The sequence below is a fragment of the Choloepus didactylus genome, chromosome 15 (genome assembly GCF_015220235.1).
Source record: "Choloepus didactylus isolate mChoDid1 chromosome 15, mChoDid1.pri, whole genome shotgun sequence".
Taxonomy (NCBI): Eukaryota; Metazoa; Chordata; class Mammalia; order Pilosa; family Megalonychidae; genus Choloepus; species Choloepus didactylus.
The window spans coordinates 35797735-35823727 of record NC_051321.1 but is presented as its reverse complement, the minus strand read 5'-3'; the positions used below and the strand labels follow the sequence as shown (position 1 = coordinate 35823727).

At 49.4% G+C, this 25993-nt stretch overlaps 1 protein-coding gene across 1 annotated transcript in view; it reads right to left on the bottom strand.

Moving 5' to 3' along the window:
- The window catches only part of CRTAC1 (cartilage acidic protein 1), a 139195-nt gene that overhangs the window by 44387 nt on the left and 68815 nt on the right, over nucleotides 1–25993 (bottom strand). Inside the window, exon 3 of the mRNA XM_037805104.1 lies at nucleotides 7914–8110. Within this exon, the coding sequence (XP_037661032.1) occupies nucleotides 7914–8110 (197 nt within the window). The remainder of the gene's footprint in view (nucleotides 1–7913; nucleotides 8111–25993) is intronic.

Sequence of the window (25993 nt, the reverse complement as noted above, 5' to 3'; positions counted from 1 at the left end):
ACTCATTAACCCTCACCACAACCCCAAGAGATGGGTACTATTTTCATTCCCATTGTATTAATGAGATAAAGGGACTTGCTTAAGATCTTGCAGTTAGCAGAGCCGTGGGGCAGGACAGGATGGTACAACCAGGAGATGACATGAAATTGGGATGGAAGAGCCTGCAGAGGTCGCAGTGGTCAGGGAGGGCTTCCTGAAAGAGGAAGCACTTGAACTGGGACTTGAAGGGTCATAGTATCCTTATGGAGCACTTACTGTGGCCAGGCTCTGCGTGAAGCACTTTTTTTTTACAACCATTATCTCCTCTTTACCCCACTGCCACCCTGAGAGGTGGTGTATCCCCATTTTGCAGATGGAGAAATTGAGAAGCAGAGAGGTTAAGTCAACTGCCCAAGGTCACAGAGCTAGGAAGTGGTGGGGGACAGATTGAAACTTGGACTTTCTGCCCAAAGCCTGTGCTTCTGAGCCCTGTACTCTGAGGCTTGGTCTGGCAGGGAGGGGTTGATGGTTCTTGGTGGGCAGAATAGTGTAGACAAAGGCAAGGGGGCACCAAATTTGCCTAGAGAGGAGAATTTTTGCCGGTGGAGGAGGAGAATCATAGCAGGGAAGGGAAGCGGGGTAGGGAGACCCAGGAATTCCAGGACTTGAGGAGAAGGGGCCGTTGGTGGCTTCTGATGTGGGGAAAGACAGGGGAAGACAGTATCTCCAAAAGTTTAACCTGGCAGTGGAGTGAGAGGATTAGCCAAGGAGAAGGTGAAGTGGGGCAGCCACTTTGCAGTATCTCAGGCTTAATCTAGGGTGGCACCACTGGGAGTGGGGAGGAAGTGCTGGAGGCAGGGGGATGGCTGGGGGTGGGGGGCCAGAGCCAGGGGGCAGCCTACAAGGTGGAACAGTGTCCGGGGCAGGTGTGTTGGGCCAGCGAGCAGGAGTTTGGCTTCAGGTGGTTTGCACTTCACAAGCGGTCAAGAAGGCACATCTGCAAGGCCACTGGCCACACAGGATGGCAGCTTGCAGATAGTGATGGCTAGAGTGGGAGAAGATGAGAAAGACCACGTCAGAGACAGAGCTTGGGGGAGCAGCCACTTTTGGTGTGAAAGAGGAAGAAGCTGCCGCAGCAGAGTAGAGGAGTCATCAGAGAAATAGAAAACCAGAAGGTTCTGAGTCAAGGGAGACAAGGCTTCAAGTGTGGTGGTGTCCATCAAGCAATGGTCTTCAATTTACAGTCCCATCAATCCCTCCACACCCAGCTCTGCCCCCAGAGAGCACCCTGGAGACACAGGGAGGGCAAGTTTGGACCACAGAGGGCTCTTCTAAGGGTTGTCTGCCTCTGGCCTCGGAGGCTGCCCACCCAGGAGACAGCCTGACTCATCATCTGGGTTGTGGCGCAGAGAAGGGTGAGCAGATGTGTGGGGCAGGGTGGAGGGCCCAGACTCAACCTCAGTCATAAGGGAGGAAGTTGCTGCCGACAAGCAGGGCTGGGACGTGGCCAATGACATCCTTTCCTCTGGGGGAGAGGGGGATGGACCTTTCTTTTTCTTATCTGTACAGTGGGGTGATGAGAACAGCCACCTATTCATGAGGTCACTGTGAGGATTAAATTAGATAAGTATGAAAATGCCTTGCACATGCTAAGTTCAATAAATAATAACAATATACTATCATTATAATCATCATGATCAGTCAGGGAATTACAGGGCCCAACCAAAAGGTCCTCAAAAAGTAATATACCAGAACTGTGACATTAAATGTAAAATGCTTTACAAGACTTAGTAGGAAACCAGCAAGGCAGTGCCAATCCCAGGGGAAGAAAGAACTAGTTCAGGCAAAGGACATCTTAAAAAAGGACAAACCCAGGCTCCCCATGTCTCCCAATATAATTCCTGACCCCAGCCTGCCTTCCTTCAGCACCTGCCAGGTGCTTCATGCACTTTAGCTTATTTAGTCTTCTCCATAGGCCTGTCTTCATTTTATAGAGAGAAATCAGGGCTCAGAGGGTTAAGACATTTGCCTAAGGTTGCACAGCTGTTATGAAGCTGTTGTTAAGCCCCGAGCTTCAAGCTGAGCTTTGACTGCAAAGCCCTCTCATTCGGCATTAAAGAGCTGGGATGGGGAGTTGTGTGTGGGTGTTGGGGTGGGGGTGGGGGTGGCCCAGGGCTCCCAGGGAAGCTCACTCTGTGTTAGGGCCGAGGAAATGGTCTCTAGGGCCCCTTACTCTATGGTGCTTCTTCGGCATCCTGATCCCATCCTTGTTGCTGATCAGGCCACATGGAATGAGGTGCTGAGGGCAGGGCCAGGGAGCCGAAGCAGTTCACCCCCTAAATGGGCCCAGGCTGGGCCAGATGAAAATCAGGACTTTGCATTCAAGGGAAATGTGGTTGGGGGATCAGGAGATCCTAGGGTCCATTTTAAGGGATCGGATCCTGGAAAAAGAGGGTTGAGACTGGGGCAGTGCATCTCAGACTTTACCAGCCACAGGAAGCCCTAGGCAATCCTGTTAAAATGCAGGTTCTGGTCCAGGAGGTCTGGGGTGGGGCTTGAGTGTCTGCATTTTTGCACGCATCCAGCTGCTGGTCCACAGATCACACCCTGAGTAGCAAGGTCTAGGGTCCCTGGATGCAGGTGGAACTGTCCTGAGGGAAGGAGCTGTTGAACAAGGGGTGCTTCTCTCAAGAGCATGTGGCTCATCTGCTGTGTAGGCAGTGGAGGCTGGGTGCACTGCCTGCACCGAATCCCCTTTCTTCTCTCTGGTGCAGTGACTGACACCTCCTCTCTGAGAGGTTACAAAAGCCCCTAGTGTGTGACACAGAGCTCAGAAACCATAAAAGAAAAGATTGATAAATTCAAGTTCATAAAAATAAAAAATTTCCGCATTGCAAAAACCACCATGGGCAGAGGCAAAAGAAAAATGACAAGCAAAGGAAATTATTTGCAACTTGTATTACAGACAAAGGGCTAATTCTCCTAATTCATAAAGAGTTGTTACAAATCAATAAGAAAAAGACCAATGATCAATAGGAAAAATGGGCCAAGACTATGAACAGACAAGAGACTCAAATATATAAAAATATGCTCAGCCTCATTCATTATAAGAAAAATGAAAATTAAAACTGTACTTAGATACCAATTTTTTTACCTATCAGTTAGGCAAATATAAAAAAATGGATGATACATTGTGTTGGCGAGAGTTTTGGGAAATACTTGCATTCATGGCTAATGGGAATGTAATAGTAATTAGTAATTAGCAATGCCTATCAAAACTATAAATGTATAGTCCTTTGAAGCAGCAATTCTCCTTCTATGAACTTTTTTGTATCTTACAGTTATACCTGCAATTGTGGAAAATGGCATCATTGTACAAGCATCTTCATTTTATGGCACTGTTTGTAATAGCAAAAGATTGCAAGCAATTTAAATGTTTGTCAATAGAGGACCGATTAAGTTAATGGCAAATCTATGCAATGGAGTACTACACAGCCATAAAAAGAATGTGAAAGCTCTCTGTGTACTGCCATGAAATCATATCCAAAATTTATTGTTAAATGAAAAAAAGCAAGGTGCAGAACTGCAAGCAGAGTGTGCTAATGTTTGGGTAGAGAAGGATGGAGTGTATGTTCTTTTAACAGTGTCTTGCACACAGCACATCTTCAATGAACATTTTGTTGAATTGAATGAAGTGAAAATAGGCTGATGGTGAGGCTCACAGTCCAACCATGTTCCCATTACTCCAGGTCAGGTCACATGGGTAGATGAGCTCAGAGCTGTGCAAGGAAGCTGGTGGGGTGGGCTGACCAGGAACCACAGTCTGTCCTGGCTTCCTGGATGTGGAGGGAGGTGCTGGGACCTGTCTTTGCCCTCCACCCTCTCCCATCTGGTTTCACTGAGTAGCACTGCCCGAAACACACTGTCTCGTATTTTTCCAGATCATTCAGCCATAAGTGGGTTGCCTGGCCCAGGCCTGCTTGGGATTATGGTCAGTCTTCCTCCTTCCCCTGTCCCTCACCAACTTTCCAATTCTCAACCCTTGATTCATGCCCACCGGGAATCCTAACCCGGGTGGTGTCTTGTTTAGCCCATGGCCCCTGTCTCTTTCTGCTCCTGGAGTCTCCTTTCCCACAGGCCAGGAGGGAAGACTGCAGCAACTTTGCCCAGGACACGGAAGGCCCTGATTTCTTCAAAGCCACAGAATTAGAACAGCTTCTGTTCAGAGAGTGCTTATTACTCCTAGGTGCTGCAGTGAGTGCTTTTCACTTGTTATCTCAGAGGTGCATTCTAAAGTAGTTATTAAATGTTTACTGGGTGATTCAGCAGTGAACATGACAAAGCCCGTACCCTCCAGGAGCTTAGACTCTAGGACGAGAGCTGGACAATAGACAAATGGAGAACACACCTTCCAACAGTGGGTGAGCACTTGGAGAAAAATAAAGCGAGGCAAGGGCATAAGGAACGAGGGGCTGTGAGTTTAGAGACGGTGTCAGGGAGACCTCATATGAGGAGGGGCCTGAGTGAAGGGAAGGCGTGAGCCCTGAGAACATTGGCAAGAAAAGCATTTCAGGCAGAGAGATCTCAAGGATGAAGGCCTCGGTGGGAGGGTGTGAGGGAGAACAGGAGGGGAGGGAACGAGGATAGAGGGGCCAATGGGTCCCAGCAGGAAGGATGCTGTAGGTGACAGGATAGAGCCATTGGAGGATGCTGAGCTTAAGAAGTCAGGATTTTGCTTGTTCTACAGATGAGGGAGGTGAAACTGAGAGAGATTGAGTGTTTTGTCCAAGGTCACCTTGTAAGGGGCAGATCCTGGGTTTGTTCAAACTGAGTCCCACAGGACACCACCAGGATACAGGTCTCAGCTCTCTTCCAGGAACACTAGGGCCGATATTCCAAAGGTGGTCTGGGGAGAGGAGAGGGCCCACCCTTCCACAGGTCCCTCCAATGTCCCAGCACAGGCTGAAGAAGCCCCTGCGTCAAAGCTGTGGGCAGGCCTGGCCTGACCGGGGGCCCCTGGAGAAGATCTTAGGTTCCCCGTGGTGGGCAGGGTGGCAACGGTCGAGTGCCGTGCCAGCTGGACCCAGGGGAAGTGCTGATGCGGCACAAATGTCCTGGCTCCACACCCCACCCACTGTCAATGAATCAACTGAATCACTCATCTGAAAAATTAACTGAAACCCACAGACATCCCTCAAACCCAGAGAAGGTCACCGGGAGGTGGCGGCCCGGGGCTGGGCTGCTGGGCACTGTGGTTCTGAACCCAGCCTCTCCAAGATGAACACCTGTGCCTCCATCCCGGGAAGCCCAGGACCCTTCCTGGGGGCTGCATTTTGCCTGCCTCCCCTTGTCTTCCCTTAAAGGCAAACCTTCTCTCTGGCTGATGGTTCATGCCCAGCCTCTTTCTGGGACTTACTTAGCAAGGTTTAGTGGAGCTCTTGGGTTGTTCTAGGGTCTGGCTGGGGCCAGAGGGAGATATAACATGACTAATACTAGGACTTTGCCCTCAAGGAGCTTAGAGTCCAGGAGGCCGGGAACATGGAGTCAGATACCTAGAGAAATAGACGGTCAAGTTGGGGATAGAGTGTAAACTTCATGAGGACAGGGTTTTTGTCTGTTGTATTCACTGAAAAATCCTCAGTGTCTAGAATAGTGACCAGCACATAGTAGGTACTCGACAAATATTTTCTGAATGAATGACTACACGAATGAATGAATGGGGCTATTGTTGGGCTGAGTATGGAATGAACATGACTCTGGCGCAGGTGGTCTTCAACCTTGGTTGTGCATGGGGATCACCTGGGGAGCTTTAAATTCTGATGTGTGGGTTCCACCCCAGAGATACTGAATGGCTGGACTTGGTGCAGCTTGGGAACTGGGGTGCAGCCTGGGCCCAGAACCATTGCTCAAGGATTCCAAGGGACTGTGTGTGTGTGTGTGTGTGTGTGTGTGTGTGTGTGTGTGTGTCTGCTGTTTCAGAGATACCTGATGGTCCGTCCCATCCAGGTGCTCTGTGCTTGGGGAGTAGATGGAGGAGTCTGGCCCCTTCCTCTGGCACCTGCCTGCCAAGCCCACGCTGAGCATCCCTCCACCACAGTTTTCCACTTCTGCTTCCTTGCCCTCCAGCATCTTCCTCGGAGCTCATCCCTTCCACAGCACATCCCTTCCACAGTGTATTTATCCCTTGATGCTGCTCCCTCCCGGACCTTGCCCCACATTAAAGAGTTGATCAGCTCATCAATTAATTGTGTCCTTATCCAATCTCGGCTTGACTGGAGAGAGGGCAGTAAATCCAGCTGGGTAATCATGCCCTGATATTTGTGTAGGGATAATTACTATCTCTCAGGCCTCACTTGGTGGCAAGATGAGATGAAAACCCATAAAACACCACTTGGGGCTGTGGTTCATTGTTTCCTGGCTGCACAAGGTTGGCGGTGGGCCAGTCGGCACACTCGCCCCTACCTCTGGCACAGGTCCCAACCACTTCCCTCCCATTCATGCAAGCGGCAGGGCTTCTCATCGGGGCAGCTTGGGCCCAGCAACCAGTAGGGGCACGATTGTGTGCCCAGGGGGATGTCAGTGTGTGAGCGGGGCAGGCAGGGAAGGTGGTCTCCATAACCTGGCAATCACCTGCCTGCAGGTGGATAAGGTCTAGGATGGTGCATACATAGGTATGAAGAGCAGGATCTCATCCAGAGCTAACCCAAGAGGCTGCTGCCAACAGGGGGTGTCCAGATCGTGCCCAACCTAGCCCCACAGGGACATGAGCCCTACATCCTCCTGCTGTACACTGTGGCCAGGGAGCTACCCACAGATGTTTCAGCTCCACAGGAGTGGACTTCATCCAGGTGGGCAGAGGTCAGTGGGATGTGCAGGAGTCAGGGGCATGGAAACACCTTGATCTCTGACCCCAAGAATAGTGAACCCCCACTACAAGCCAGATCTCTACTTGGCCCTGGAGACAAGGTTGAATAAAGCTGTAGAGTGTCTTGATTAAAGGTTGGATCTGGAATCAGATCCCTGGCTTTGAATCCTGGGATTCAGAAGCTGTGTGGTCTTGGGCAAGTCGCATAACCTTTTGTGCCTTAGTTACCACAACTGTAAAATGGGATCTACCAGTTCCTACCCAATAGGGCTGTTGTGAGGCTTAAATGAGATACTTAACATAAAGTGCTCAGGTCAGAGCCTGGCACATAGCAGGCGCTACTTAAGCTGTTGTCCTCCTTACTATTATTGCGCCGTCTGACATGATTTTTTGCACCCACTCCCTAGTGCATAGGGCCTCCCTACTCAGAGTGTGGTCCCTGGACCAGCACCATCCTCCGCCTGGGAGCTTGCTGTGCAGGTCCTTGGACTCCACCCCAGACTTGCCAAGTCAAAGTCTGCACTTACAGAAGATCCCAGATGACTCACATGCACATTTCATTTCAAGAAGTTCTGGGCTAGGCAAGGCTCCATGAACTCAAGGTCTGTCTTCTTCCAAGCTGCATCCCTAGCAGTGTCTGGCTTAGAGTAGGAGCTTGGCAAGCATTTGTGGAACGTATAAATGAGCTCAGCTAAGGGGTGTGAATTATATTCTACAAGCTGTGGGGGTCATTGAAGGATTCCAAAGCCTCTAGCAAGGTCCTCTAGAAGCAGCCTGGAGGATTGGCTATGGCAGCAACCCAGGTGGGAAGTGATAAGTGCTTGACCCATGGCAGGAGCTAGGGGATGGAGAGGAGGGGAGGCTTAGGGGACTTGGGGCTGATCAGATTGGGAGGTGATGAGGACATAAACTCCAAGGGGGAGAACTGGTTTCCTCAGTTCACCCCTCCATACCTGGGCGTGGTGGAGCCTGAGGAAGGGCCAGGACCCCCAAGGCCCCACCCCCAGGTGGTGCCAGGAGGAAGAGGGTGGGAAGCAGGGAGAGGGGGCCTGAGGCGCCGACTCCTTACCCGAGAAGGCATTATTGGTGTTGAGGAAGTAGATTTCCTCCCGGCCGTCCCCGTCAATGTCGCAGGCTGTGACCCCAATGGCATTCCCCTGCCGGTCCCGCAGCGCGTAGTAGGGAGAGCTGCGCTCGTCCACCGCGATGTTCACCAGCCGCTTCTGGGCCCGGTCGTACTTCAGAACCAGGTTGGGGCCGTTGTACCTGGAGGAGGAAGGTGGGGGAACGCTGGAGGGGAGCCGCTGGGCACACCCAGTTCTGCCCGGCCAGAGCACTGGACATGGAGTCCTCCCAATGTTCCGGGGGGGCCATTCAGCCTCAGAGCATTCCAGGGGGACCCTCTCCAGCCTCACCTTGGGGTCCCTGGGTGTTGGATGAGTGTTCCTGAATCAGATACTGGCCAAGGCAAAGCGAGTCATCGGGGCCGGTGTGGGAAACAACATAAGGAGCGGGGTGGTGGAGGGGAGTGGGTGGCCAGTGACCACTCTTTATCACAGGCTGAAGATAACAAAAACCTCCCTCACATTCATCCTGACTTTTCATTGTAAAAGTCTCTTTCACCTTCATGCCTTCATTCATTTCAATCTAACAATAATCAAGCGAAATAGGTGTGAGAGGAGTGCTAACTCATTTTATGGATGAGACTCACCAGGGAAACTGAGGCTCAGAGAGGTCAACTGCCCTTCCCAAAGTCACACAGCTAGTAAATGTCAGGTGCTGGGACTCGAATCCTGGCCCCTTCCACTGCCCCAGGAGACCTTGTGGGAAAGGGCCCTGGAGGAGCAGAAACGTTTGCTGTTGAGGTTTGCAATGACTCTTCTGGCAGAAGGTCCCAGCATTTAAATGGTAGGTATGAAATTAAGATCTCCGATGGGAGAACGTGAACATCTAAAGTTGTTAGGTGGACCTACTGCATTTCACGGGCCTCCCCACTCAAAGGAGCTCGAAACCAAAGGTTAAAGTGCTCACCCATCCCCAGCAGCCACGACTCCCCCCCCCCAACTCCCCTCTAGCCACACCACCCTCCAGGCTTCACCAAAGCCCCCAGACATTTTCTTGCCTCCTGGACTTTGCCCTTGCTGTTCACTTTTGCAGGGATTGCTTTGCCTCGTTATCCCTCTGCTCATTCCCTTGTCCCCTTCAGGCCCTTGCTTAGCAGTTCCTTCTCCACCGCCACCACCTGGATTCCTTATTCCCCACTCCTGCTGTCTCCCCACGTCTTCTATCACCGGCTGACAATCCTCTATCTTGTTGCTCTATTCATTGTCTGATCCCTCTAGAATGTCAGCTCCACGGGGGTTTTGATCTTTGGTGCCTGGCATACAGAAAGAAGGTGCTCAATAAATATTTGCTGAATGATTGACTGAAATCTCAGAGTTCATGTCTAAGTCATAAAGGCTTAGATGCCCCATGGTCGATTTCTTCCAATTGCCTTTTCCATCTGGATAAAATGAGGGGCCCACAGGAAAGTAATTTGCCCAAGGTCACCCCCAAGCAGCACAGCCACGAACATCTGAAGGCCCCCTCCTGCCTCTTGGGAACACCAGACTGTCGGGCTCTCCAAGGGACTTGGCCAAACCCCTTCATCCACTTAGTCTCCCGCCTCTTGCCCTTGTTTCCACCTGGGTGTGAATATCCTGAGTGAAGTTCAGCTGTGCGCCTCTGGACGGTCCCCAGCTGAGAACACTTAGGGGCGGGTGGAAAGAACTCTCCAAGGTCTTTGAGAGAAATCATGTCTTGCTTTCCTGAGACAGATCCAACTCGGCCCTCTCTGTCACCAAGATGCAGAGCCAGTGGAGTTTGGGGGATACTGAGCAACTGGCTGGGTGCCTCCTGGCACCCAGAGTGTGTGAAAGGGGAGACGGGAGCTCACAGGGCTGAGTCAGCCACCTGGTGATGGAAGGTTGTGCTTTAGACACCTTGACAAAGAATGTCTGAGCGCTGCGTGTCGAGCATGCAGCATGCCTATGGAGACATGTCCAGGCAGGAGAGACAGAACACTTGGGTTTCAGCACTGTCAGCAACCTGCTCCAGCCCTCAGGGGCAAGAAGCGCCTTCTGAGCACTAAACACTGGTCCCGAAATCCTTGAGGCATTCTGTTTCCTGCTACCAGTACTGCTCCTAAGAAAACAACCACTGTCACAGAGCGCTTTGCCATGTTCAAAGCACTTCCACATACATAATCTCACTCGAGCCCCACATAATCCCAGAGAGAAGGTAGGTAAGGCATTTTTCTAGAAAAGGAAACCAAGGGTCAGAGAGGCAAAGTGAGCGGTCCAAGGTTACACAGCTCGTAGGTGACAGCTCTGGACCTCTAACCTTACCTCTCAGGTCTAAAATGTTCTTTCTACTCTGCCTATGCCAACACTCTTAGTCCTGTGCCTTATTTTCTGGCAGCCTCCCCCATTGGAGTGACTGAGAGAAACACCCAAGAGCTTCATGTAAATGGCAGAGGTAATGATAACCCTACAACTCTACAGTACTTTACAATTTACAAAGTATTTTCTCATCCTTAATCTCATTTGCTTCTCAGTCCTGTCTCTAACAGAGATTAGTCTTGTGACCTTGGGCTGGTCAGTTCCCTTTTCTAAGCTCCAGATTTCTCCTCTGTAAAAATGAGAGTTGTGCTAAGTCAGATGGTTGCAAAAGGTGGACGAGATGTGGCCATGGGGGGAGGGCCTCCGGGCTTTCCCCTCTCAGTTTCAACTAGAGCATTCCCATGTCGATGTATTTTATTTTATGCATCATATTCCATAAAGTGTTGTTGGAGCAAGAGATTCCAGAACCAAAGTTTTAAAGCCACTAGACCAGAAGCTCTGGGAAAGCCCTTCTTGGTCTATCTCTCTAGGGCCATCAGTATAACACTAACCCTCCGAGATGGGCAGAGCAGGTGTGTCTCTTCCCCCAGGTTACAGCTGAGCAGCCACCATATAAAGTCCAGCATTGACAACCCCTCTCTCTACCCCTTAGATCTCCCAGAATGTCTCTAACATCCCCTGGCATTGGTTCCTGATGGGAGGTTGAGAGGCCATGGCCTTCCCCTGTATTGGAAGCCAATCCTTTCACCCCGAACCTGGTAGGTCACTCTGAACTAGGGGGCAAGGAACACACAAAGTCACTGTTCCTCTTGGTGGTGGCCCTGGGGGAGCAGATGGCCCTGGATTGTCTCTTCTTTGAAGAACCACGGGGTGCTAGTTCCAGAGCCTCCCTAGGGTGATTGTGGGGTGGGTTCTTAGGCTGTGTCGAATTCCTCAATCTGTTATAGGGTGAACATGTGCCATAGAGGCCTCCCCAAACCTGGTGACCTGGTCTCCCTCCCATACCCAGGGACTACAGACCTGAAGCCAGGCCAATAGCATGTCCATTAGGGTTCCTGACAGCCTGAGGTGCAAAGCTAGAGGGGTGGAGGGCTGGGGCGTGGTACAGAGTTGCCAACCCTTCCTTCCATCCAGGCTGCCCTTTGCTGGGCCTGCTGGACTGACAGCTGGAGTCTCCCACTATCTGCCCCTGGGGGAGCCAGCCTTCCCTGCCTCCTTCTGCACAGAGTTGATGCTTCTGGTTGGGTCCCCAGCGTCCCCTGGATATGCCTTGCCCTTTTCAGCTTCTGTGACTTTGCTCAGCTGCAGCCAGCCCGTCCACAGGGAATGTTCTTCCATCTCCAATCTCAGCCTGCTAACCACCCTCTCAGCCTCCCAAGAAGCCTGCCCTGACTGTCCTGGTTGGATGTGACCTTCTCTTGCTGGATACCCACAGAGTTTTGAACCTCTCATTCCTGCCGTGGGCAGAGTTGTTTGGGTTCCAACATAACTTCTCTCACTAAAAAGCATGCTTCCCGAGCCCAAGAAGCATGTGGATGTATCTTCATATATGCCTCGCCTAGAGCAATGCTTGGCAAACAGTAGGTGCTCAATAAGTGTCTGCTCAATGTCAGAATGGGTGAGTGAGTGAGTGAATGAATAAAAATATTGTGGGCAACATTATTAGAGCACTCCCCCGTGCTAGGGACTGCTCTAAGCACTTTACACCCTTCCTCTCATTTCATCCTCATGACAATTCCAGGATGGAGGTCCTTATTCACCTCCCATTTTACAGAGAGGCGCAGAGGCTTGCCCACAGTTGCTCCATGGTGTCAGTGCTTAATCCCAGGCACACCAAGAGGCCTGGGGAGCTGGAGGTCAGGGCCCTGGCATTGTACTTCCCTTCTCTCTGACCTGACAGATATTGTTGGGCACTTCCAGAAATTCAAGAGGCTTTGAGGCTCGGTTACACAGAGCCCCAAAGTGGGAAGTGTCCCTGAAAAGCAGCTGGGATTTCATGATAGCAAAGGCTGGGCCAGTGGGCGGAGGTGATGGACTTGGGGGCCATTGTAAAGTCTGCCTGAGAGACAGCAGCGTGGGCACAAGTGGTGGCTGCCGTGCGTGCATCCACTCTCAACCACGGAGACGCGTGGTCAGGGTCAGCCAGGCCAGGGGAGGCTGGGGCCTCGGGCTTAGGCAGAGAGCAGCCCTGTGCTGGGGTCCTGAACCTACCACTTCCCAGCTCTGACCTTGAACTTGTCTCTTAATTCCTCTGAGCTTCTGCTTCCCCATCTGCAACTCGGGCTGCTACATACCTCACAGGATGGCATGGCTGTGAGGATTATGTGTGAGAGTGTGTGTGACAACACTGCGTAAACTGTGAATAGTTACACAATTGCAAGTTCTCGTCATTATTTTAAAGACCCCGAGGCAACATCCCCACAGATCATTTCTGATAGGTTCCAAACATACTTTTCCTCATCCCCCCAAAATCCCACCCTTGCTGTCTCATCCTCTGCGGGCATATTTCTTTTTCTCCCTTATAACCAAGTTTCTCAAAAAGAGTTGCCTTCACAAGCTGTCTCCACTTTCTCACCTCCCCTCTACCTTTGGCCCCCAAAGCCGCCAAAGCCGGCCCTGTTCCTGTCCTGGGAGCCTGCCCGTGGCCCCGTCCAGGGCCCTATGTCCTCCTCTCCCTCGGCCACCCGGCCGTACTTGGCCCAGTTGCCTGCTCCCCTCCTGCCGCTTCCTCCTAAGGTCTTCTCTTGGCTGCTAGGATGTCACCCTCCCCCCTCTCTGGCTTCCCCGCCTCTTCCCCTTTGCAGGTCCCTCCTCCCCCCAAGTCCTCTTAAGGTTGGAGGGCCCAGGCCCTGGCCCTGCACCCTCTTGTCTTCTCTCTCTCCCGTTTCATTGGGGATGATATCCATTCCCATCACTGACAACTCCCAAATTTACATCTCCAGCCCCAATCCCCAGTCCAAGCTCAGGCTCATCTATTCGACTGCCAACCTGGCATTTTCCTTGCACGTCCGTCATCCCCTCGGACGGGGTTTGTCCAAAATGCAACTATTGATTGCTTGCCCCCCCACCCCTCCACCCAACTGGCACCCAAGTACCAAAGCCAGAAACCTGGCGCCAGCCTTGGTTCTCCCTCTCTCATTTATCAGCCAATCCTGTCATTTCTACTTTGTAAAATATGTTTCAAATCCTTCCTTTTCTTTCCTCCCTGATGGCTACCATCTCTGGAGAGCCTCCTTCCTCTGTTTCCTCACTGGCCACCTCCAATCTAATTCCCCACAGTCACCAGAGCCATCTTTTTGACATAAAGATCAAGTCATGCCACTCTGCTGCCTCTAGTGGCGTCCCATTGCACCGGAACAAAGCCCAGACCCTTATCCCACCAGGCCCGAAGCCCGGCTCGGTGGGCTCCTCCCGCCTGGCTGACCACTTCCAACCACACTGGTCTCCTTTCAGCTCCCACAGTCCAGCAGGCTCATCCCCAGCCCAGGGCCCGCCTGCAGGCTCACTCTATCTACAGCTCTCTCCCGCCATCCCCTCCTGCTCTGCTCCGTGGCTGGCTCCTTCCAGTCTCACTTAAAAGGCTCCTCCTGAGGAAGACCTTCCCTCATCGGTATTCCAGTCACAGCATCCACTTCCTCCTCTTGCTCATTTACTGATTTATTGTCTATTTCTCCCATTAAGCCATAAGCTCCATGAGGGCAGGGCCACGTCCGTCTACCCATTATCTGGTGCATGGTGAGCACCCAATAAATATTTGCAGAGTGAAAGGAAGAGAAGGAGCCTGTGGAAGGTACCAGATGGTCACTGGGTAGCAAAAGGCCAACTGAGCCATCAGGCTCTTGTTTGCTCTTTGACCCTCCACTTTCATGGGTTCCCCAAAGACATACACAAACCTAGTAACGACAAAGACGATACCAAGAGTTGTTTTCCTGGGTAAGGGTGAGAGAAAATAACAAAGTGTTACAGATAGAGACAGAGGATCTTGGTTTCTGTTGAGAATCCTTGGTCCATGTGAAAATCAGACAGTCACATAAGGGGAAGCAAGATAAAAAGATGTAACGATTATTGAGTACTCACTACACACCAGATACGGTGCTAAGTAATTTATGTATATCTTATTTTACATAAATAGCAAAAAAATTTGTCTAATTTGGAAGATATATACAATATGCTGTTTAGAAAATTAAGAATAGGAAACATTATAGCCTTTTCATTCAAAAAGAAAAATTATGCAAAGTAATATCTATCCAACAATATTATACACTAAGGAGAGAGGTGGGGCAAAAAGAAGAGACAGATGTGTGTACACAAAAAGAGTGGGAGACAGCGACGCACAAAACTATGTAAACATAGAAATGAGGGTCAATGAAGCCTAAAAGCACAGAGGGAAAAACACACGTAAATGCAGATAAAGATGCTGATCCATATAAATACAGAGACACAGGGCAAAGGGGGCACACAGACCTACGGAGACAAACAGAGAGACCCCTGGAAATCACAAGGTCATGGGAATATCAACACTGACGCCGAGATATTATCATAGAGAACCAGGCCCATCTCGTGGTGATTCAAGACATTTCCTCTAAAGGTTTTTAAAGATGTCCTGTGTTTTCAAAACTACAGACACAATTCTTGGTCATTTTCAACACCCTCATTTTATAGATGAAGAAATGAGTTTCAGAAGAAGTGATTTTTTGAAAGTCAGACACTAATCATTAGATAAAATAAACTGAGAGACAAACTCAGCCCTTGGTCTAAAGCAGGGGTCAGCAAACTATGGTCCGCGGGCCAAGTCTGGCCTGCTGCCTGTTTTTGGTGAGTAAAGTTTTAATGGAACACAGCCGTGCTCATTCATTTATTATTGTTTATGGCTGCTTTCACATTGTAATGGCAGAGCTGAGTTGTTGCAACAGACACTGTATGGTCCACAAAACCAGAAAAAAATTTCCTATCTGGCTCTTCACCGAAAAAGATTGCTACCCCCCGGCCTAAAAGTGTTGTGTTCCATTAAGGGCGTATTACAAGTCTTAAATGATCGTTATCATAAAAGAACAAGACATCAGAATAGGTTTATTATTAAAAGTTAATTTGAGTTCAGTACTTGGGAATATACAGTTTGCTGAAACAAGTATTTGAAGGAGAGGATAGACTGAAGGCAAGGAAAATTTTATGCCTTAGGATAGAGATTGTGAGGCAAGATAATCTGTGGGAAAAAAACAGATGGAGAAGAGTTGTTTAAAAGGAGAATGGTGTTCTATATATGGGGGTTTATCTAAGGCTAAGAAATGAGCAAGAACAGGTGCATGCTAAGTGAACTAGGTGGTAAAGGGGGAGGGGGGTAGATGGTCTGCAAAGACGGCTGCCAACATTTCCTTACTTCTCTGTATGTACGTGTTGCCCCACCCATCAAGAGGTGGAGTCTGTTTGGCCACCTTGAGGCCACTATGCTCTGACCAGGCCCAGGCTAGTCCCATGGAGAGGCCTCGTGGAGGAGAAATGAGGCTCCAGGCATGTGAGTGAGCTCTGCCCAGCCGACAGCTGAGTGCAGCCAAGTGTGTGACTAGCTGAAGTCACATGGACCATCCACCTGAACCCTGCCCAAATTCCTGATCCACAGAATTGTGAGAAATATATTTTTTTAAGCCACTGAGTTTCTGGAAAAAGAAGTAGCATCTAAGGACTAAAGAGAAGTGATTTAATCCCTGGAAAGTAGGAGAAAGGATTATTCATAAATCAGTGGAATTCTCTAGGAGAGCCATTTAAATTGGATACAGTGGGGTTGGTACTCGGATCTCAGACTCTCTGAGGATCTGGTATGGAGTCTGAGGGTGGAAGGGAAGAAGGAATACAGAGATTCCAGAAACACTTGTTTTCCTATACATCCTTCTTCTCTTTCTTCTTTCCTTTCTAGCCATGTTTCCCATTTTGAATGCACAACATTGAACATAGATCATTTCTTTGGAAATGTGTGTAATGTTCTTTTTTTCCTTTTCACATATTTAATTCTTTGGAAGCTACTGAAGTTAAATTGAACCAGAAAGCATACGGGAAGGCATGCAAACAGGAGATTCGCAGATTGTGCTCTGGAATAGCACAATCTGGAATTAGTTTAAAGGAACGGAGGCTTGGATAATGGGAAGGTTCTGGGCCTGATGAGAAATCTGGAGCTGCTGATTCCAGGGAGAGTAAGTTGGATAAGTTTGTAAGGGCATCCCAGGGAAAAAACAACAACAACAGATTTGATCTTGAATTAGAAGCTGATTACGGTGGAGAAAATCCCCAAAATAGAGTGCTCTGTTGGAGTATGTACCTAACTTTAAGATGAAGGAAAAAAACTTTTTGTCCTAAGAGGTGGATGGCTTTTCAAGAAAAGGATGCTTGGTACCAAAAGGTCAGAATAATCTGCAGTGAGGAGTGTCTGTGCTCTATAGTAACTCCACACAGACTGATTGATTTATGCCTGTTCTAAAAAAGATCTATGCTCAGCATGTGCTTGGTGCCCTTGGGATTTCTTATATTTTGATGAGCATAGAAGCACCCAGAAGGCAGAGACTATCACATGCAGCTCCGTTCCCCACCATACCTAGGAGAATGCCAGGAAAGAGCAGGGGCTCAGCCATGTTTGTTTATGATGAGGACAATGTTGTTGATGATGAAGAAGACCATAACTCCACTCCTCAGTGTACATTTATCCCAGGAAAAGAAGGGCGGGGAGGCAGGAATTCCATAAACAGGCAGAGAAGGGTTTCAGGGATTCAGGTGACAGACGGAGGATGTGTTACTCAGGATTCTTTTGTTGCAAGTGACAAACATTCAACCTGAACTGACTGAGGAATTTATTGGCTCAGCTATCCAAACTGCAGGAACAGCAGGCCTCAGGGTGACTGGAACCAGGCTTCTGAACCAGGAAGTTGTCAGGACTTCATTTCTCTCTCTCCTCCTCTTCTCTCTGTCTATTGGCCTCATTCTTTCATATCATCATCCTTCGTCACAAGGCTTGGATGTGGCAGCACTCTTGCCTTCTCATCTTCTCGGCTTTGGCATCAGAGACTAAGATGCTTTTTTTCCTCAGTTCCAGTGTGAAAGATCCCAGGGAAGGGCTCTGATTGGCCCAGGTTGGGTCACATCCCCAGAACCAGGACCCAGGAGCCTATGATCGACAGCCTTCAACTTGTACCAAAACTAGTGAGAGCAGCATGCCAGGAACCACGTATTTACAGGAAGAGAAGTGCCAGGAAGGATGAAGGATGTGTCTCTGGATAGACAGTGACTAATTTGGGTCTGTACATTCTGGAGACAAACTTGCCAGAGCCTATTGATGGAAGCAATGCTTCCCTGGCACCACCAAGTCCCTCTGTCCTCTAGACACACCTCAAGGTCCTCCCCTCTTCTCCAGAAGCCCAGAGAGAGGTAAACACAGAAAATGGAACCCTGTTTGACTCACTGTGTTCTGGAAATGGGTCTGCTTGTTGGCCTCCTGCCTGGTCCTAAGGCCAGTATTAAGGCAGCAGAGCTGGGCTGAGGGAGGCAGGAGAGCACTGAGTGTCGACAGCAACGAGGCTAGAATGGGGCGTGGGGGACAAGCAGTGAGCTCTGATCAGACTCTGTGATCACCTTGCTGTGGATTCAGGCAAACCACTTAACTGCTTGGTCATAGACACTTAAATCTCTGCTTGAACTTTCTTTCCTTCAAAAAGCATCTAGCTGTCGGTCTTTGTCTGTCTCTCCTTTGGTTGAGGAAGTGAGCCAGTTTAGGGGAGGTATTGTAGGGCAAGTAGCCGAATGGATGCTCCACTCTTCTTTAAGAGTAAAAAGGATAAGTCAGCCTTTCATCCACTTAGTTTTATTTCACCCTCCTGGGGTCCTACTTATGGGCAGTGCACACTGCTAGGTACTGCAGTGAACGTATGGCATATGACGTCATTCCTCTGCTCAGGGAACGACACCCCAGCAAAAGTGACCTCGCCCTCCTCTGAAAGTTTGGGACTTGGGGCTACTCCTTATCTGCCATACTGGGCCAAGGTCATTCCTCCTGGGATGAATTCTTCATAAAGAAGGTGCATTTGATCTATGCCTCGAAGGATGGATAGGATTTTAATAGGAGATGTATGGATTGAGCATTTACAAAAGATATGGTGGAAGCTAAGAGGCAGAGCAGGGAACAGGAGAACATGTTTAGGGACTAGGGGGCACACTACCTCATAAAGCAGAGGTTTGTGTTGAAAATAGTCAAAGGCCAAACTGGACAAGAACATGGCGGGTGAGACTGCAGAACTTACATAGTGGCATGTAAACTATATTCAGATTTATTTGGTAGGCAATGGGGAGCCAGGGAAGAATTCTGACCAGGGTGTACCATTATACCCAAGAACTGGCAGCTGCATGCACGAAGGACTGGCCAGGGGACAGAGCTGAGACAACAATGCAGAATTATGTATATTGGGTTTGATGAGATTCCCCTGAATTATTCCCCAAAACTTCCTTCTGAGCTAACTTGAGCAGGTTTCTGTTCCTTGCAAGCAAATGACTCCTAAGACAGAGTCAAGAAAGTCCAGAAATCAAGAAAGCAAGGGTTAAAAAGAGAAGGGTGACCAAGAGTGCTAACTGCTTTCCAGAGGTCAAGAAGGCCCAAGGACTGAAAAACCCAACTAGATTTGTTCATTTGGAGGTCACCAGTGACCTTCCAGGGAGCTGTTTCCTTGGAATGGAGGGGAGCTAGACTGGGGGCATAGGGGAGTGGATGGGAGCACAGCTTAGATGACTCATTGAGGGAAAAAAGGGTTCAGAAAGGCCTAGGATTTTGGCCAGGGGACACAGGGTTAAGTGAGGGTTTCACAAGCTCGGAAGCCTGTGCATGTTCATGAGCAAGAGGAAAAGACCGAGACAGTGATACAGAGCTACCTGGGCAAGATGTGAAGGTGGTGGAGGGGCAGCGGATGGGGTAGGCCTGGAATCAAGAGAAGAGGAAAGGAAGCTAGGATGAGTAAGAAGACAGGATGAGGCGGAGAGCAGCTACTAGAAAGCTGAGGTCCAGAGATCATGGTTTTCTTGCAGGTAAATAAGAAGTGAGGGTTCTTGGCTGAGAAGAGGGTGCAGAAGTCACGGCTTGAAGGAGGAGGAAGAAGTTGGAATAGCGACCTAGAGGCTTCCACATGGCTGGTTACCATGGCAAACGGGGCAGGCAGGGTCAGTGACCGCAGAGGTTGAACTCTGCACAGCTGGAGGGATGCTGAGGTGCAGAGGCCATGTAGTGGGACCTGGTCAGAGGACACCAACTCCACCTCAGGATTGGAGGAATCTGAGCAGGTGGGGTGGAGCCAGGGCCAGGGGGTAATCTGGAGTGAAGGGCAAAGGCAGGGCAGCCTCAGGAACCGAGCTCAGGGTAGGAGCAGGTGAGGGTGGCCCTACAGGAACTGGGGCAGCCGCTCAGGGTCTTAGGATCTGGGAATGGGAATCCTCTGCCCTCAGTCCTGGGGATGGCTGGGTAAAGGAGGCAGGAGGGCCTGCTCTTCCAAGTGAGATGGGTTCTGTGGGGGCCACATGGGGCAGTAGAAGGAGCTCTGGACTTGGAGTGGGAACACAGAGCACCAGAGGCAGTGGTGAGGGGCTGGACTCAGGAGTCAGATCCCTGCTCTGAACTCCAGCTGTACGAGTACCACAAGCCGCTCAACCTGCACAAGCCACAGCCTCCTCACGAGTAAAGCCAAGCCACTGATATCAGCTCCTATGCCATAGGGCTGTGGCGAGGAGCAAGATAATCCCTGTAAAATAGTCGGTTCTCCTCCTGGCACAGAGCAAATGCTTCATAAACACTAGTTAGTCTGTCTGTCTGCTTTCTGCTATACTCAGTGCCTGATGCATAACAGAAATTCAATAAATATTTTTGAAGGGATGAATTATTATTATTATTACCTGTGTAGCCTTGAGCACAGGAGACTGTGAGCTCCACCGAGTTCAGGACTATATTTTATTCCTCCAACCCCTACCAAAATGTTTGATAATGGAGCCTACTTATATTCACTAGGATTCGGTTGCCTCATCTAGAAAGTGGGGCTAATAATATTTACTCTACCTCAAGGTCAAATGAGATAATGTCTGTAAACCATGACATAGCCGTAGGCTTTACACAGATGTGTGTGCGCATGCCTGCACACACTCACAGTATATGGCTGTTGTCTGCAGCAGAGCCAGCCGTCTGGGCCCCCCCCCTAGGGAACCCTAGGTCTTGTACCAGATTCGACAGGAACTGAATGATTGGCCCACTGAGCTGTAGGAATGTCCTGTTAAAGGGAGCAGGTGGCTGTGATTTTCTCCAGCAGAGAGGAAGTCCAGGGCTGGCACTGGACTGGACACACATGTGCTGGGGGCTGTGTTAAGCCAGCATGGCCTGATGTCTGGGTCACTAGACACAAGTCACAGGCCCTGGTGTGGGGCAGAGAGCACAAGTCCAGAGGTCTTATCTGGCAAAGGGCAGGACTGTCCTATGAAGACAAGGACCAGGTGGGCTTCAGGTCACAGCTGATAGGAATGGAGATGGCCATCTTCAGATCAGAAAGGGCCCATCCTTCTGGCCCAGGGCTCTGCCCACCTGGAGTCCTGGCCTGGACCCCTAGCTGGGCACTAGCCCCTCTTTGTGATGACGAGCTCCCCGGGTTGACTACTGCTTGGAATTTCTCGTATAAGCTGCTGCTCACGTCCCCATGCCTGTTGGGACATGTGCTACACTGTATTGGGCCCTTACTCCCTTTGCTTGCCTGGATCTCCACATGCTGGTTCCATAGCCTTTGGATAGTCTATTCTGTTGGCTGAACTCGACTCCTTACTCTTCTGTCTATTCCATCCCAATGGGAAAAAAAAATCAGTTCCTTCTAGTTTTCCCTCTCCTGATGCAGCTAATGGGGGAATAACTGGCTGCGTCTTGAGAAATGATGGTCGGAGAAAGCTGCAAATCCTTAAAAGCTATTGGGTGTTACCTGATGAGTTAAATTCATTTTGATTTGAAGGAAATAGCCCAAGAAGAGATTCTTTCTTTAAAAAATATAGAGAGCGGCCAATACCAAAGGCATTTAAGCTGGCTTGAATTCCCTTAGCCATGCATCAACACTAATCAGAATCTGACTATCGGAGCAAATGTGCATTAAAGTCTAGGGATAGAAAATATTGTGTTAAGTATTAGCAAGAAAGCACCAAATTATACCTAGACATTTATTTCTTTAAAGTGCTTGCTGCATAAAAATTACCAATCTGACGGGCAGTTAAAATAAATGTTATTTTAGTTACAAATGAAAGGTATATGACTTTAATGTAAGATACTAGGTAAAGCAGATATTTTTTGGTTTGAACCACCCATCCAGATCAAAACCCCACTAAAGCTGGTACACCTTGATTGCAGGAAAAGAGTAGCAAGTGGATTCTTGCTTCTCAAAGTTTTTGGTTGGGGACAGGTAGCACCACATCGTTTGGGAGCATGTAAAAATAAAGCAAAATCTCAGCTCCACCCCAGATCTAAGAACCTGCAGTTTAACAATATGCCCAGGTGATTCGTGTGCACATTAAAGTTTGAGATGCGCTGGTCTGAGTCCGTGATCTCACCTAGTGGCCTGTAAACACTTGCATCAGAAACACCTGGGGAACTTGTGAAAAACGCAGATTCCTGAGCCCACCCAGGCCTGGTGAATCAGAATCTCTAAACATGGGGCCCAGGAACCAGCATTTTAATCACATTCCCAGGCGGGCTTCATGTTCACCAATATGTGAGAGCTATCCCTATTTCAATCTTATCAAGATCCAGTTGAAAGACCATGATCTGAGTTCATTACGAAAGGATTTGGATGAACCTCATCTCTGCCATTTAGGGTTTTATAACACTGCTACAGTTGAACAGGTAGAGAACAAGCTATAGTATAAACCTAGAAGGATTATGTTATTGACTAACTCATATATATATTCATATATATACAATGCTTTTGATTCTCCCTTCCACACTTGTTCCGCACATGATTCCTGAGGGTGCAGCATAAACACTTTGTCCTCATTCTTCCCGGGTCTTCTCGGGAGCTGAGCAGTTTCCCATTCCAAGGAACCACTTGTTTTTTCCCAGCTACTGGGCAGAGCCCAGGCCAAGGCTCAGTCATGCTGGCTCCCTGCTCAGAGCAGACAGGCAATCGGTGATTTATTTCATTAGCCTTTTCCTTTAAGTCCCCTTCCTCCTCCTCACACCCTCTGCCCCTTCCAGAGGCCAGTAGGGCATGTCCCTCTGCAGCCTGACCTAAGTCCAGTTCCCAACACGCAGGTCAGAAAGGGGTCAGATCAAGCTTTGGCATCTGCAGGCACTCAATCCTTTGGAATGGCACGAGCTTTCTTCTTTTCCTTTTGATGTACCCATCTCGTTCCTTCAGAAAGGGAGAGACACGGACACGTAACACTCCCTTTCAGAGATAAGAGCAAACCAAACCGCATCTTTTGAAATTCAATGTAAGACAAGCAGAGATGGGCGACGTGTGATAAAGGAGTCTAGTTGGAGGTCTTTGAGGATTTGGAGCCTCCATAAATGGACAGGAGGCTGGCAGACCCTCAACGGCATCCTTCAGTCGGACACTGTCTATGTTGGGCTAACACAGCTTAGATCTTGGGACTCAAAACAACGAACCAAAGTGGAACGAAACATTCATGTCAATCCTCTGCTGCATAGTTCGCGTGTGCCGTTGCGTTTGCACAGTGCCTTATGGTTTGCCTGCCTTTATTGCTTAATCCTCTCAGTGATCCAGCAGGGGCCTTAGCCCCTCTCCCTCAATTTAAATGAGAAACTAAGCCCAGAGGTTAGTAATATGCCCAAGTCACACAGCTGGGAAGTGGCAGGGCTAGATCCTCCTACTCCAAATTCTCGTTTCTTTCTACCTGATCATAACGCCTTGTTTTTCTCCTTTCTGAACTAACATTATTTTAACTAGACCAGGGATTCCTTCTGGCAAAGCTCTCTCAGAATTATACCAGTGAGAGTAGAACTAGCACGTGATACCCCCTCAGCAGGTGCGGTGGCCAAAAAAAAAGTGTTACTGCTTCTCTTGCCTTGTGGCTCTGGCGAATTCTCAGGAGGTGTCGCTGAAAAATCAATGCCAGATGGTTCTTGTGGAGGAGTCTACGGCTCGGCTGCCGTGGCATCATCTGGGGAGGAACGTCTTTGCCGCGGAGGAACATGGCAATCCCATGGCCACTTTGTGGCAGCACAGCACTAACTTGGCTCAGCTCCAGCTTTCTGGAAAATACTCATCATTGAAGTAAAAGGAGGGAAGAGTAGACACAGCAAGGGCAGCCTCTAGGAGGCATCCTTGCTTGTCTTGAGAACCCCTCCAGGCCTAGACGTAGATGGTGATAAAGTGTGATGGTGACAGCACCAATAAGTCTCCTGTCCACACAATCATTAAACTCAACAGATAAATGCAGGCCCGTTGTCAGAAATGACAATCTGGGTATTGCAAATAACTGACATGTCGTGGTGATGGCTGCAGCCCAGCTTTAGGAGGAGAGTGAAACCTGAGCAGGTATCTTCATTGACCAGAAGGTTCTGCCCCTCGGAGGGTCCTGGAAGAGCACGGAGGATTCCAGGCAGTGCCTGCTGGGCCATGCCTTGGAAACGAGGGGCACCTGTGATGTGCCATTGCAAGGATCCCAGCACATCCCCCAGGCCTTGGCATCTCCGTGTGCATCAGTCCCCACATATGGTACGTGCACTGACACCAGCCCCAAGCTGGGGCAACGACCCCCTGTCTCAGTTTCCCAGGGCTGCTGGAACAAACCACCACAAACTGGGTGGCTGGAAGCAACAGAAGTTTATTCTGTGACGGTTTCAGAGGCCGGAAGTCTGAAATCAGGGTGTGGCCAGGACTGTGTGCCCTTGAGGCTTTGGGGGAGAATCATTTGTTGGCTCTTCCAGCTGTGGTGGCTGCAGGTTGCACCACTCCAGTGTCTGCCTCCTTGACCCCATTGCCTCCTCTCTCCAGACCCCCTCTGCCCCTCTCATAAGGACCCGTGTGATTGCACTGAGGGTCCACCTGGATAACCCAGGAGCCCCACCTCCTCTCAAGTCAAGATCCTTAACTTACCACATCTTTTTGCCATGTAAGGTAATATCACAGGCTCTGGGGATTAGGATGTAGATGTATCTTTTTGAGGGGCCACCATTTAACCCAGGACACCCCCCCTCTGAATTAGTACTTATTTCCCATAAAAGGTCTCCATTAGGATAATAATAATGGTAGCTGAGGATTGTGCTAGATGCTTGACACGCATTAGCTCAGTTAACTTTCTGAACAACTCTATGAGGCCAATATTTGTATTCCCTTTCACAGAGAAAGAAGGAGGAGCTGTGGAGTCCACACCCCTTCAACTTTATTTGAGGTTCTTGATCTGTGACCTGTGGAGCCCAAGGTTCCGCAGAAGTTCTTCAGGGACCCCAAGTGGAAGGGGGGAAGATGAGAAGTGGGGATCTGGGCCCCCAGCCCCCTGCAACCATAGCAGTTCCACACTGAATTGTTTTATAGGGTGTTGCTTAAGATTTTGTTGTTGTTGTTGTTGTTGTTCCAAAGGGTTACACTGAGAAAATAAAGTTTGAAAACCACATTCGGCACCCCACTGCCTTGTGTTGGAGCCCAAGTTCAGGAGCCCCATCTCTAGAGTCAGACAAACCTGGGCTCCAGTCTCTGCTCTAGCATTTACTTGTTCCATGTCCTTGGACAAGATACCTAACCTCACTGAGCACCATATTTCTCATCTGTGCTATGGAAATAATAATAATATCTACTTCAAACAGTGGTGAGAATTGGATGAAAATGCACATATAATGCTTAAAACAATTAAGAATAGCTGTTGTTTTCATTATTATCTTTATTGGTTTTGGAATTTCTCTACTGATCAGGCCCCTTGATATCCTGTCTGAGACCTTCTTGAAAGTAAAAGTGCTTATCCAGAACAAGTGGGTCTGACTGATTCTCCCTCACTAGAGCTTCTGGAGGAAAAAGTGATGTCAGCCGGGTTCTGAGACGGCCGGTGGTTGGGGCTCGAACGCTCAACGCCACTTTTCCAGGGTCCTGTATGACTCGCTGTCATCCACAGCGCCCAAAGGGTCTGCGTCCCTGCAAGGTGATGGATCGAGGCGCTGGCCATTGCCTTAGATGGGGGTCCCCAGCGAGGCTGTCAGGATTAAACTTGCGAAGGGCTGGGCCACGGAGGGAGGTATGGGCCTTTCTTGACAACATTGATAACTGTAAGGATTTATTTACCAACATCTGTGGGGTTCTAGATGACCTTGTAGCACACAACTGATGCCTCAGTTGGCCAAGCACAGCTCCCCATAAGGTGTCTCCTAAGCCACAAAGTGAAGCTCATGCTTACTGTCAGGGTCATGGCCTGCTTCTGTTAAGAGCCTACAATTATATTTGCTTCCAGATTGAATAAAATATGTGAGGTCCAGGCGACAGGATGACTGACACTGGACTCGTCAATGTATTCCAAAGCACAGGTTCTGACTGAATTTCAGAATGCACCGTAATGACAGCCTACCATTAACCGACTGTTTTCCGCATGTCAGGCTCTGGACTAAGAAGGTTCTATGCACACCTCCACCCCAATAAACCCATTATCCATTTTCACAGATGAGGAAAATGATGCTTAGGAGTTCAAGCAGTTTGCTGAAGGTCAGTCCTTGTAAAGAGGCTCAGACTGGGTCTGGTGGGTCTCTGGAGGCTGCCCATGCTCCCTACCCAGCACATTA